Source organism: Pipistrellus kuhlii, unplaced genomic scaffold (genome assembly GCF_014108245.1).
Source record: "Pipistrellus kuhlii isolate mPipKuh1 unplaced genomic scaffold, mPipKuh1.p scaffold_m20_p_9, whole genome shotgun sequence".
Taxonomy (NCBI): domain Eukaryota; kingdom Metazoa; phylum Chordata; class Mammalia; order Chiroptera; family Vespertilionidae; genus Pipistrellus; species Pipistrellus kuhlii.
In genome coordinates, this window is record NW_023425595.1 from 16,997,794 (window position 1) to 17,010,487 (window position 12,694).

A 12,694-nucleotide genomic window follows, 5' to 3' on the forward strand; every position below is an offset into this window, starting at 1 on the left:
AATAACAAAGTTATTTTTGGAGCTATTATTATTTCCATTTTATAAATAAAGGAAATGAGACTGGGGTTTGATTACAAAATTATATGTTCTTCAGCCTGGCCTATGCCTTCTCACAATCCGGGCTGAGGGACACCCCCCCCCCCCCAAGTGCACAAATTTCATGCACTGGGCATCTAGTGTTTTATAATAGTCCAAGTAAATATAGTTGGGAAAATACATTTCTTCTATAGACAGTAGGGTATTATGTGTTTGTGGATATATGTGTTTCTATGTAAATATTACTATATAACTCTGTAATTCTACAAATTATTCTTTAAATTTCAATAACCTTGCTTGTTGTCATGCAAAATTAAAAGGCAGGTGTCTGGATACTTTAAAAAGTTGTTCACTTCCCCCTATCTGTTCTTTCAATAGATCTATTGTGATTATTCATCTTAGTCATGATTCAAACCTACTTTGTCCTAAGATCTAAAGTGTTATGTTGAGATTGAAAGATTATATTGAGTACAATAATCTCATTCTATCTCTTGTGTAGTGCTTTGTTTTTTTTTTATTATCTGAGGTATACACACAAGTGAATTTTTAGGACAAGATTAGCTTGAATTCATGAGCACCTGATTGCAAAATATTATCTTCCCCACCCTATTTATCAAGTTAAATAATTATAGAAGAATCTCCAAAAAAATGTAAGGTTTGTCAATTAATAAATACTATCTAAGTGGTATTGTGCTTCTAGCACTAATTCGAGTGCCCTCCCTGGGTTTGGAAGAACATTTTATTTAAATATCTGCCATACAGAGTATTTGCCTGGTGCCAAGCAATGCTTTATATATAATATAATTTGCTAGTCCATATAACAATTTCATCAAATAGATCTAATGATCCCATTTTACAGAAGAGGAAACCAAGGTTTCAAATATCAGTTCCTTGCCTGAGATAAAACTATTAATACTAAGTAAGTAACAAAGTCAGGATTTGCAGAATGGTTCTCTTGACCCATCTGTGCTATCTATGCCTTGTCACATAAACTATTTCAGATTTTTGTTTTAATTCTTAGCACTTAGAGTCTGTCTGCAGGCCTGGGATGGCGATGGCTGAAGCTGATGCCCCAAGGGAGCACAAAAATGTTTGAAAGAATGTTATAAATCACAAAAGATGCACATCCACTTCTGGAAATATTACTCTTGCGAAGCTCTCTGGGGCACTTTGGAACCTGCATCATCCAAGGCCCAGATGCTAGCATGAGGATGACTCACAAAACCTGGCCTTGCCGAGTAACTGGCAAACTCTGAAACCACCACAAAGTGCAGCCATAATGTGAATACGTCCAACTGGATGGTGCACGGCAGCAATAATTTTGACAGGAGAGAGAGAGAGAGAGAGAGAGAGAGAGAGAGAGAGAGAGAGAGAGAGAGAGAGAGAGAGAGAGAGAGAGAGAGATGTATTTGGGGAAAGAGAAAATAAGGAGGGTCAGTATTAACCGTCTGGCCACAACATTTATATATATAGAGAGAATACTCTTTCATGGGACTTTAATGCCAGTGGCCAGAGAAAAATGACATACAGTGTGCAATTGGTCAGGAGATTAACATTATGATAGAAAGATAAAGGTTTTCTGGATAGAGCGTGGTGGTGGGCACAGAGTATTATCTTAGAGGTTGGTCAGGGAAGCCTCTTCAAGATGGTGACATTTTATGAGCAGAGAGCTGCATGAAAGGATGGGCCAAGCAAGATTGGTACCAAGTTCCTTAGAGACCCAGGAACAGCAGGTGCAAGAATGCACTTGGTTTGTTTAATGAAGGGCATGGAAGTTAGAGGACAGCAGTGGAGGCAGTAAAGAAGCAAGTAGGAAGAGATGAGTCAGAGGATCCTCAGAGGGAAACAGTATTTCAGGGCCTGGGAGGCCATGGTAAGGATTTTCATTTTGAGCTTCCCACTAATGTTTTGTTTTGATGTGTTATGCACAAATCAATTGGGAAAAATAAGAAGGGCAAAGACAGGCAAAGGACAAAGGATGGGAAGGGGCATATGAAGGAGGTTCTAACAGGAGGGAGGGGTGCGAGCGGGGCAAAGGAGGAGGCAAGGAGTGGAGAAAGGTAAGGGAGGGAGGGGGGGAAAAGAATGAGGGGGGGGTGCGTGATGCTGTCTTGAGTGGAGGGCGGGAGCGGGTGGGGTGGATGGCGGAGGGGGAGGGCGGGAGGAGGGGTAGGGCGGGAGGGAGTGGAGGAGAGGAAGTAAGGTCGGAAGTCTAAGTCGCAGGACGGAATGAAGCGGAGAGCATGACGGGAAGGATTCGCCTGGCTTGATTGCTAATTTCGCTTTTCTGGTTATTCTGATTCTTTGATTCGTTCTTTAGGGAGTGTGTCTTTCTTTTTTCTTTGATTTTTTTTCTGTCTTTCTTTTCTTCCTTCCTTCCTTCCTTCCTTCCTTCCTTCCTTCCTTCCTTCCTTCCTTTCCTTTCCTTTCCTTTCCTTTCCTTTCCTTTCTTTCTTTTCTTTCTTTCTTTTCTTTCTTTCTTCTTCCTTCTTTGTCACTGTTCAATGCCTGTTTACTATTTACTTTATTTTTAAATCTTTATTATTGAAAGTATTACATATGTCCCCCCCTCCTTTTTTTCCCATTGACCCCTTCTAGCCTACCCTCGCCCCTCATCCCAGGCCTTCACCACACTATCGTCTGTGTCCATGGTTTATGCATAGACACATACAAGTACTTTGGTTGTTTTCTTCCCACCCACCCACTACACTTCATTTAATATTCTTTGTTTCTGAGTTAGGGTCTCACCCTCTAACCTTCACTGTAAAAATAAGTTCCAGATAAGCTTTCACAGAATCCAAAGGAGATTGCTTTCCCTGAGTAATGCACCTTTTGAATTTCTAGAAACTATGGACATAGACATGAACAAATTAATCAAATACACTTTTTAGAGAGCCAGCATTTCATTAAAGGAGTTGGTTGGCATCACCTTCTTTCTAGATTAAGATGTGTGGCCCAACTCTTTGATCCACCCTATTCTCTAATAACCTGCATTGTAATTGGTCACCAGTGGTAACCAGGTGTTACCACTGGTGACCAATTATGATGGAAAATTAGGTACATTTTGAGATCCTCAGTGATTAGGCCCATGAAAGAAACAGGAATGTATGCTCTGGATTCTAGGGATGGAAAGAGATCAATAATGTGGAAGAGTCCAGAACTAGCACAGACTACTAACATTAGCCAAATGTATTTAGGGCTTTTTGTTGTTGCTCTTACAGTGCACGCATTACATGTTACATGCACTCTAAAGGAACTTATTCTTTTATTGACCATGTTGAAATGGCTTGGTTGGCTTAATCTCAGATATTTCAAACTACAAGAGTACTTTTACTGTGACTACACATTAATCATGAGAATAGACACCTGTAACCTATTCTTAAGTTCATTAGGGTATAATTGACAAGCAACAAGACTATACATTTTGGAATAATTGCACAATTTAATTTTTCATTAAAATCTTCTTGGAAATAAATATTTACTGATATAATGGTAACATTTATGTCACAGTAATCTTGCTACCTTTAAATAACACAGCATTTTCATAGGTGGCAAAATAAAGAAGAAAAAAGACAGGATTAATAAAGAGCAACTCATGGTTTCAAATTCTGCCTTTGTGAGATTTTAGCTATATGCCTAGTAAAGGGATGTTAAAAATAACAAGAGTTTTGGTTATTATTAAATTATTCCCAATTATCTTTGGAAATGTGGTGTCTGACCTTGGCTATGTATCTAAATTACTTAGATCTCTTGAATCACTGACTTCCTAATGCTACTTTAGGGTCGGAATGAATCAGAATCACTTGTATTTTTTAAAATATAGATTGCTTGGCTCCTCAAAGGAGATCCTGAATGGAACTTGGGACCTGTCATTTTGCAAGTGACTCAGCTGACTTCAGGCGTAGAAAGAGCAAAAAACATTCCTTTAGTTACTCTCCTTATCTTTAAGATGGACTTGTAATCAAATTTTGATTATTTTAGTCTCTATTTTTATCTCAAATATTTACTTAGGGATACCATCATACATCTTTCTTAAATCTTAAGATAATGTATATTCTTTGGTTATTAGTTTGAATAACGAGTGCTACAAACTTGGAAGAAACTGAAAACATAATTTCAGTAACAAATAATTTTGAACACATGAAATATTCAAGATGCTAGGATTTGGAGAATAAAACAATTAAAATTTTTTCAAAAATATTTTAAATATAAATTGCTTAGGCAGTAGGCAGGAATCTGGAGATAAAAAAAATGAGGAAGCTACTAAGAAGCTTACACCCTGACAGAGGCAGAGAGGCATGCCTGTAACAGAAGAGTATTCATAAGAGGGATTGTTTCCTTCCACCAAGAGAATCTGATAAGGAGGGAGAATAGGCATGTCCACCCACCTTGTGAGGAGAATATACACAAAGAGAGATTATTCAGTTCTACCTATAAGATTGAAAGAAAACTTTATTGAGGAAGTGACCCTTAAATAGAATTTTCCAGGATGAAGAGGTATTCTTCAAGGAGTCAAAAGAAAACACACACACAAAACAGCAGATAGAGGAAACACTGTGAACTAAAAGACAGGGTTGCAAAAGCAGAATGCCAGGGAGCAAGCAGCATAGGTTTGTGGCTGTAGTGCAGCCCATGAAAGGGAGGGAGAGGCACTCCTTTGGACAAGAAGATAAAGGAAGGACGGATTAAATAAGGGAGGGACTTGTGTGCCATGAAAATGAGTTTAGAATTTCTATCAGCGGCAATGGCAATCTGTGGAATAGTTTCAAGTACAAAATAAAGTGATCAAATGCAGTTTAGAAAGAGCCTTCCAACAGTGAATTGTTAGGGAGAAAGAAAGAGTTGAAAATAGAGACAGGAAGACTAATCAGTTACAAGGCTACTGCACCAGTCTAAGCTAGAAACATCCCAAGTAGTTGTGAGGATGGTGAGCAGGGAATAGATAAGAGATATGCTACAGAAGCAAAATTTACAACAGTCACTGATATGACGAAGGAGACAGAAGAAATGCTTGAAGAATGACACAAGATTTCTGCCTGTGTCCTTTAAACATCGAAAGTTCCTTATTTAAAAATAATTGTTTGGTTGATTTAAACTATTTTTTCCAAGCCTACATGCCATAATTTCATGAATTATAGCTGAAAAGCACATTAGATCAATAAAATATTTTTACTAAGGCCAAGTCACTCGTTTGAGGAATATGGAAGCCCAGGGATCATAAAGTCGAGCTATTAAAAAACGAAAAGCTGTATATTTAGATTTGATTCAAAAATAACAAGTAGCATTTGGTTTCCTGGGTGAATCTATAATCTTGGTATAATTTTTTAAAGAGTCTGGAATTTTGATATTATTTTAATTTATATATATTTAAGCCCTGAAATTAATCCTGCATACTCAGGTGAGTCAGAAGGGCTGTTTAGTAATCTGTGAACTATCTCAACATCCTGAGTAGGGAGGGAATGCATGAATTCAGAAGAGCTTTATTGTTTTACACTGATGAAATCTGAGGAATATAACATTCTTTTCACATTTGTTGAGTTGGCATTGAGTTCACTTCTTTTATGCTAAAATACTAAATCCATTTTTAAATCTTCTGAGATAGCTTAAGAGCAAAGAAAAAGTATTTATGGTCTATTCCACTTTCAATCATTTTTTAAACTTTGTGCTAAAATGCCTAACAAACATTTAAGAAAAAAAAAAAAAAAGAAAAAAGAAAGAAAAAGATACATGACAGCAGTACAGTGATTGCCAGAGTAAGGGGGTGGGAGGAGGTGGATAAAGGTAAAGGGGTGTGGATAAATGATGATGGAAGGAGACTTTGACTTGGGTTGATAAATATATAATACAATATAAAAGTGGTATATTGTAGAAGTGTATACTTGAAATTTATATACTTTTTATTAACCAATGTCATCCCCCATAAATTCAATTAAAAAAAAAAAAAAAGCAAAGTCAGTCCTGTCTTCTCCCAGCAGCTATGGATGATTGTTACAACACTAGGGAGTTACTCCTATAATTAGATACAACTAGTGGAATTTTGAGGATCTGAAAATATTGTTTTTATGACAAAAATAGTATTATCTTCACCTCCCTATTAAGGTCTTATTTCCATAAGTAGAGATACACTCCATTCAGTTCAGTCTTTGTTATTTGATAAATGCATTAGTTTAGAAAAAATAATATATTAAGCCTTATCATACATAGAAACATAGTGAGAACAAGCTGCATGTGAACCTTCTGAAAGAGATGACTATATGTATGAGGATAAATTGAGATTCTAGCGAAGGGGGTAACTGAGGCTAGGGATTGAGGTGGAGCGGGGTCAGAGTTTAAGGGATTGGTAATTAAGAAGCAACTGGAATAATATAAAATAAGAGTCTGAAATACAATGGAAACCTCAGCCAAATTTCAATTTTTGATAAAAGTTTCTATTTTTTCAGATTCAGATCTGATCATGACAAGTTTTTCAGTTTAACTGAAAAGAAGTTGGTTGTCTTGAACCCTGGATCTGCAGGTTCTGTTCCCAAAGCTGTCATGCTTGCTTTCCCAAGCGAAAGTTAATTAACCACATTTGGCTTCTGTGTAATGTCTGTGAAATATTTTCCTTCTTCAAAAATATTAGGCCAGTTCATTAATTCACTCAAGATGTTTTTGAAGATCAGTAGGTCTTTGGAACAAATTGTCAAATACAGGAACACAGGGTTCTCTTTTGAAGATGGGGAATAAATAGACATGAAACCATTAACATTAATTATCTTCAATGGGTACAATTAGTTTATCGTAGGAAGGAAGGTGAGTGGCATTTTGGATCAAGTCAAGTGATTTTCCTTAATATTGCTAATATTTTTTGTACTGTTAAGAACAATATATCTCTAATCCAAAGTTAAGAAAAGATAAAAATTATAAACTTTAAAAAGGAACAAGTAGGAAGACTAAAATTAGCATAATAGTTATGATTCCTATATGCACTAATTACTATTTCAAATTTCCTTATATTTAAACATTTATTTGATAGACATAATACGACAACTTTTTTTGTGCTCTTTTCACAAGTCCCTCTGAGTGCTTAAAGCTTCATGAATCAGTAATAGATAACATTTAAAGAAATAAGAGAATGTATATATAAATGCAGAGGTGGTCTGAAGAATTAAAAAAGACCTAAGGAAAAATTATCAGCATTTCTATCTCATGAACTTAAGGACATAAACTAACTTTATTATTTAAAATGAGAAAAATGGGGAAATAAAGAAAATGTTGGTATTTTGAAAGAAAGAAAATAGGAATACAGACTTAAAAATAAGAATAAAATTTTAAAATAATTAAGGGCAACAAATAGAAAGTTAACAATTCTCAATCCATTTTTCTAATATATTCTATAAATATATTCCATAAATATATGTTTCATAGACACTTCTTGCAATTTCAAGACAAACAACATGTGCTTCTGTGCCTCTTTAAATCTATCTGTAGGTTGAATTTTTTCAAATGATGATCCACTTTCTGCAAGTATCCTCTCTTCTTCCCTTTGAGTCTCTGATCCATTATCACAACTCCTGCTGTCCCCTTCTTCCCCCAATTTCAGATGCAATTGATGGCTTCCTTCTTATCTTACTTAGAGCCTTTTGTGCTTCCACTGTAAGGCAATCTTCATTGTGCCTTGGTTCCTATTTTTCCACTAGTCAATAAGATAATGGGTAGCAGCACTATGGCCAGTCATTTAAAAAAATATATATTTTATTGATTTTTTACAGAGAGGAAGGGAGAGGGATATAGAGCTAGAAACATCCATGAGAGAGAAACATCGACCAGCTGCCTCTTGCACACCCCCTACTGGGGATGTGCCCGCAACCAATGTACATGCCCTTGACCAGAATTGAACCTGGGACCCTAATAGACTGACGCTCTATCCACTGAGCCAAACCGGTTTTGGCTGACCAGTCATTTTTTTGTCAACCAACTTACTAAGGATAATAAATGGATTCAGGCTAAGATCAGGCTGGCTGACAGTTACTGTTGCCTAGAAATAAACACATCAGCCATTTAGCTTCCTTTTCCTTAGATAATGGTGCTCTAACCATAATCAGATCTGCCTACTGGAAAAACCTCAAAATATACTGATGTTAGAAATGAGATGTTTCACCATCTACCATAAGATTATTATCCTATATAATAAAGCAGTAATATGCAAATTGACCATCACACCCTTGCATAATGGCTGCCCCCATGTGGTTACAAGATGGCTACCACAAGATGGCTGGTAGGGGAGGGCAGTTATGGGTGATCAGGCCAGCAGGGGAGGGCAGTTAGAGGTGACCAGGCAGGCAAGGGAGGGTAGTTGGGGGCAATCAGGCTGGCAGGAGAGCAGTTAGGCTCGATCAGGCTGACAGGGGAGTGGTTAGGGTGTGATCAGGCTGGCAGGCAGAAGCGGTTAGGGGCAATCAGGCAGGCAAGCGGTTGGAAGCCAGCAGTCCCGGATTGTGAGACAGATGTCCGAATGCTCGTTTAGGCCTGTCGGGCCTAAACGGGCAGTCAGACATCCCCTCAGGGGTCCCAGATTGGAAAGGGTGCAGGCTGGGCTGAGGGGCACCCCACCACCAGTGCATGAATTTTGTGTGCTGCACCTCTAGTCATAAATATAAGAATCTAAAATGTCTACATGATGAATGGTCCTCCTTCAATAAGGTAACTTTGAACAATGCATATAAGCCTTCCTGTCCTAGTACTGTATTATTTTTCAGTGTTTACTGTTCACTTTAATTATGAGCCAAGGGCATAAACTAAAATACTGTATGATTTGTTTTAAGAAACTGTAAACAACATTCTCATTTACAAATGATGTTCCTTTACCTTTCCAATAAATTTTCCTCTGAGTTTGAATCTGTTGGAATGGTTTTCTAATTAAAAAAATTCCTTACTTGAGTGAAAGCAACACACTAGACAACTAGAAATGATCACCAATCAAACTATAAACTCAAGAGAAAGGAATTTTGATATTACAACTTTTATTTATTTTAATTTAAAGGAATCTATCATCTGAACCATATGGATAAAAAATTTTCTACTAAACTGAATTGTCTTTGTCAGAGATGTGGTTTGCTCTTATTTTGGCTTCCTGTAAATACAACCTAAGTATAAAGGAAACATAGACTTCTATCCTTTTGCATATATTGAAAAACTGTAAACACTTACAAGATTCAGGACCATGATGATTACAAAATTGATACAGACAGCAGCAGCAGATGTTGCAAATTGCCAGTGTTGTTTGATGAAATTCCATTTGAATGATGCAAACTGTTCCATGACAACTAGGCGATACACCACAACTGCAAACACTGCAGTGATCACCAAAGAAATCTACAATATGGAAGACCAGAAGGGACAACCAAATTTTGCCTTATTAACAAAACAAAAACAAAAGCAAAATCATAGATCCAATACACTGTCCCCAGACTAAATAAATTTATTTTTCTAAAAATGTATATATAAATTTAATTTTTCATTTAAGTAACTAAGTTACTTGAGCATCAAAATAAGTAGCATAAGATTTAAGTTGTTGTAGTGTAATACAATTACCACACTAAAATACAAACTTTGTTTAAATTTTCACTATTACATGGAATATTTCATTTTTAAAAAAGATGACTAATTTATCAGGGCAGCTCATATAATTTCCATTTTACCTTAGATGATCTCTGTTTTTCCCATAGAGTGTTTTACTTAACATGTTAAGTGCCCAGTCAGTTTTAGTTAACAGTTAAGTGCCCACCAGTGACCAACACTATACTTTCTGTCAGTAAGACAAAACGGGCTGGGCAGTTAACCTGTTAAGGATATGTACAAACTCTCTCTGTGATCTGCTGTAATTTTTATTTTGTTTAATAGTGTGTATTGACAAAGTTTTGAACAGGATGTGGTTTCTCGCAGCATCTGGGTTACAAAATGGGTGGGCATCCTAGAACTTCTTTCTAACCCTGGAATCCCACAACATTCTGATATTAATGGTTATATAATACTTTACCATGAAGAATATTCCTGATATAGAAACAAGAAGACGACTGACTTTGTCTGAAGAAGGCTGATGTGGCTCAGGTTTTCCACTAATGGGATTCACTCTCTCCATCTTGTAATACTTTGCTTCAAACTGGGGACGAAGTGTTTCCTATAAAAGAAACTTACAGTTACCTAAATATCAGAGTAAAAAATGTTGAAAACTCTGAGTTGAAAATTGCTGCATTTGGCCTACTTTTATAACAAGTCTTGGCAAAGAAGCATATTTTGAAAAATAAGATGCAAATTACTTTCCAAATAACCCTAAATTACATTTTAATTAGCCCAATTTTTCCAGTAATATACTGTAAGAAAATGTAAAAGAAATGCTTTGAAAAAAATTACATGATCTCATCATAGATCTTTTTTTCTTCATAAAATAAGAAATTTTGTTAGTTATAAAGTATCAAGGGAAAGTCTAATTGTGTTTAGCTGCTTCCATGTTAGATGTTAAGAGCAGTGAACACTTGTCTGCAATATTTGTATCCCAGTTTCCTTATCTTCGGTTTCCTAACATCTTACCTCTTCTTCTTCCCATTCAATAAGGTCCCAAGTATAGGTCAATGTACTTCTTCTTCTTTTCCAAAACTCTAGGAAGACTGTGGCTATAAATAATAACATTATTATAATTATTTACCCAACTGTGTTATGTTCTTTCATTGGTACTCTTCTTTGGATTGATGCATTTTCACCAAGTTATTGAATTATTAAACTTCATTAAACTCACAGTAAATTCATGCAAATGTAATTTTGTTTTCTCTCGCCCTATTTTCCCTGTTTCTGTATACTGCATTTCTAGAGAGGAAGTTTTTTTTTTTTAATTGGATTAAATAAGCAGAAACTTTTGTTAGCATATCCTATCAAAGTGATGCTATGTAAGGTCAATATTAATGAACAAATATTTATTGTTCTTTTTGACTTGTACATGCTTATTCAAAATTATCTAAAAGGACTAAATAAGCCTTCTCCAGGAATGACAATTAAGACCAGACACTTCTTCTCCAAGATTCTGAAAGGAGAGGCATAAGATGGGGAGAGAGAGGAAAAGAGCAAGATTATCATGTCTTAGGCCATAGGGTGCTATGCATTAATCTGAGCTTGCAGTTTGGCCAAAGGTAGGTAGAATTGATATTGACAGCAGGTATGCCTTTGGTATTACCCATTACATTATTTTGCTCTAGAAACAAAGACATTCTTGACTTCTTCCAGAAAAACAACAACAGTTCTTATGTTTCAGAACTCTTAAAGGTTATCCAATTAACTACAAACACTGGAATTCTCATTCTGGGGGAAAAACAGATGGCACCTGATATAGATGTTTCTCCCAAGATCCAGACCATACATTATGCAATCCAGCAACTCTTACACATGGTCTTCCTTTTGATCACTTTTTTTCCCATTTACTAATACTGCTATCATAACCTAATTTTTGCCTGAATGAAACTCCTAAGAAAGCATTACTCATTTTCATAGTTCTTCAGTCTAATTTCAAGATGAACATACTCAGAATCTTAGGTCTGCCTACTGCAATGACTATTCTAGTTGTCCTTCAACAATTTTTGATCCCACTGTCCAACAAGTACCAAACAGTGCCAATTTAACTCACAGTTGGATAAGCATCCAAGCTAACCATACTTATGATAAACCAGATAAATGGCTTGGCCCTTATGCCTTTAAAGCTTACACAATCTAACTGGAAATAACACTGAATTTCAAGTCCTTCTTTATTCTCAATCCTCTGTGGTAGATAAGTGTGTGTTATTTACACTAAATACGGTGAGATAAGTTAGAGCCTACCCTCAAGTATGAAGTTCTTGGACTATCTAAATATACTCAAATTCTAATAACAAATAAAATAAAACATTACACTGCCCTAAGTTATCAGCAAGATTTGTCCCACTTGCTCACATTTTGCTCCTGGATTAAATAGTAGGTTCTAATAAATAAGTTAGAGATCCTAGTTATAATATGGAGGGTTAAAAGTTTTAAGGCTTCAATTCAGTCATTTTATTCTCCCAGAAGAGTATCATGAATGTAATCCCATTATTGATAGAAGAGAATGAAAAAAGGTGTTGAACTGGTAGTTCATTAAGGATTGACTTATGGGTTTGGAAATTTCAAGGAGAAAAGAAAATCTGTCAAAGACTCATTAGTAAGTGACTTAAAAATATGTCAATAAACCATGAAAGTGGCAAGAAAACATATTCATTTTATTATAATTGCTGGTGACAAGTTTTGTATGCACAGTTAACTCTGGGATTCTGGCTGGACAAAGTGGTCTCTGAAGCAAGTGGCAGGTTGAAAGAATACAGGAGCACTAAGACAGATATTTCAACAGGATTTAGCAGGGGAGAGATTGTGGGGAGGGTGGAAGAGCTGGAGAAGTGAAGCAAGATTTGATTTATATAGTTTTAACATCACAGAGCTTTAAAAATATCCAAATGCCCATACTACATCTTGGAGAGCAATTAAATCAGAATTTCAGGACAAAACCCAGCATCAGTTTATTTTTTAAAGCTCCCAAAGATTCCCGATGTTCAGCCAATGCTGGTAACTACCTTCTAGAGCACATGTGTCAAACACAAGGCCCGCGGGCCAAATCCGTCCCGCC

The 12,694-nt window shown here is 36.2% G+C and overlaps 1 protein-coding gene across 2 annotated transcripts in view; it reads right to left on the reverse strand.

Moving 5' to 3' along the window:
* Positions 1-12,694, reverse strand: part of ANO3 (anoctamin 3) — a 190,083-nt gene that overhangs the window by 27,192 nt on the left and 150,197 nt on the right. For both annotated transcript variants that reach the window (XM_036427099.2, XM_036427101.2), the window contains 3 exons: positions 10,606-10,688; positions 10,055-10,195; positions 9,226-9,390 (listed from right to left, as the gene is read on the reverse strand). In XM_036427099.2, the coding sequence (XP_036282992.1) occupies positions 9,226-9,390; positions 10,055-10,195; positions 10,606-10,688 (389 nt within the window). The remainder of the gene's footprint in view (positions 1-9,225; positions 9,391-10,054; positions 10,196-10,605; positions 10,689-12,694) is intronic.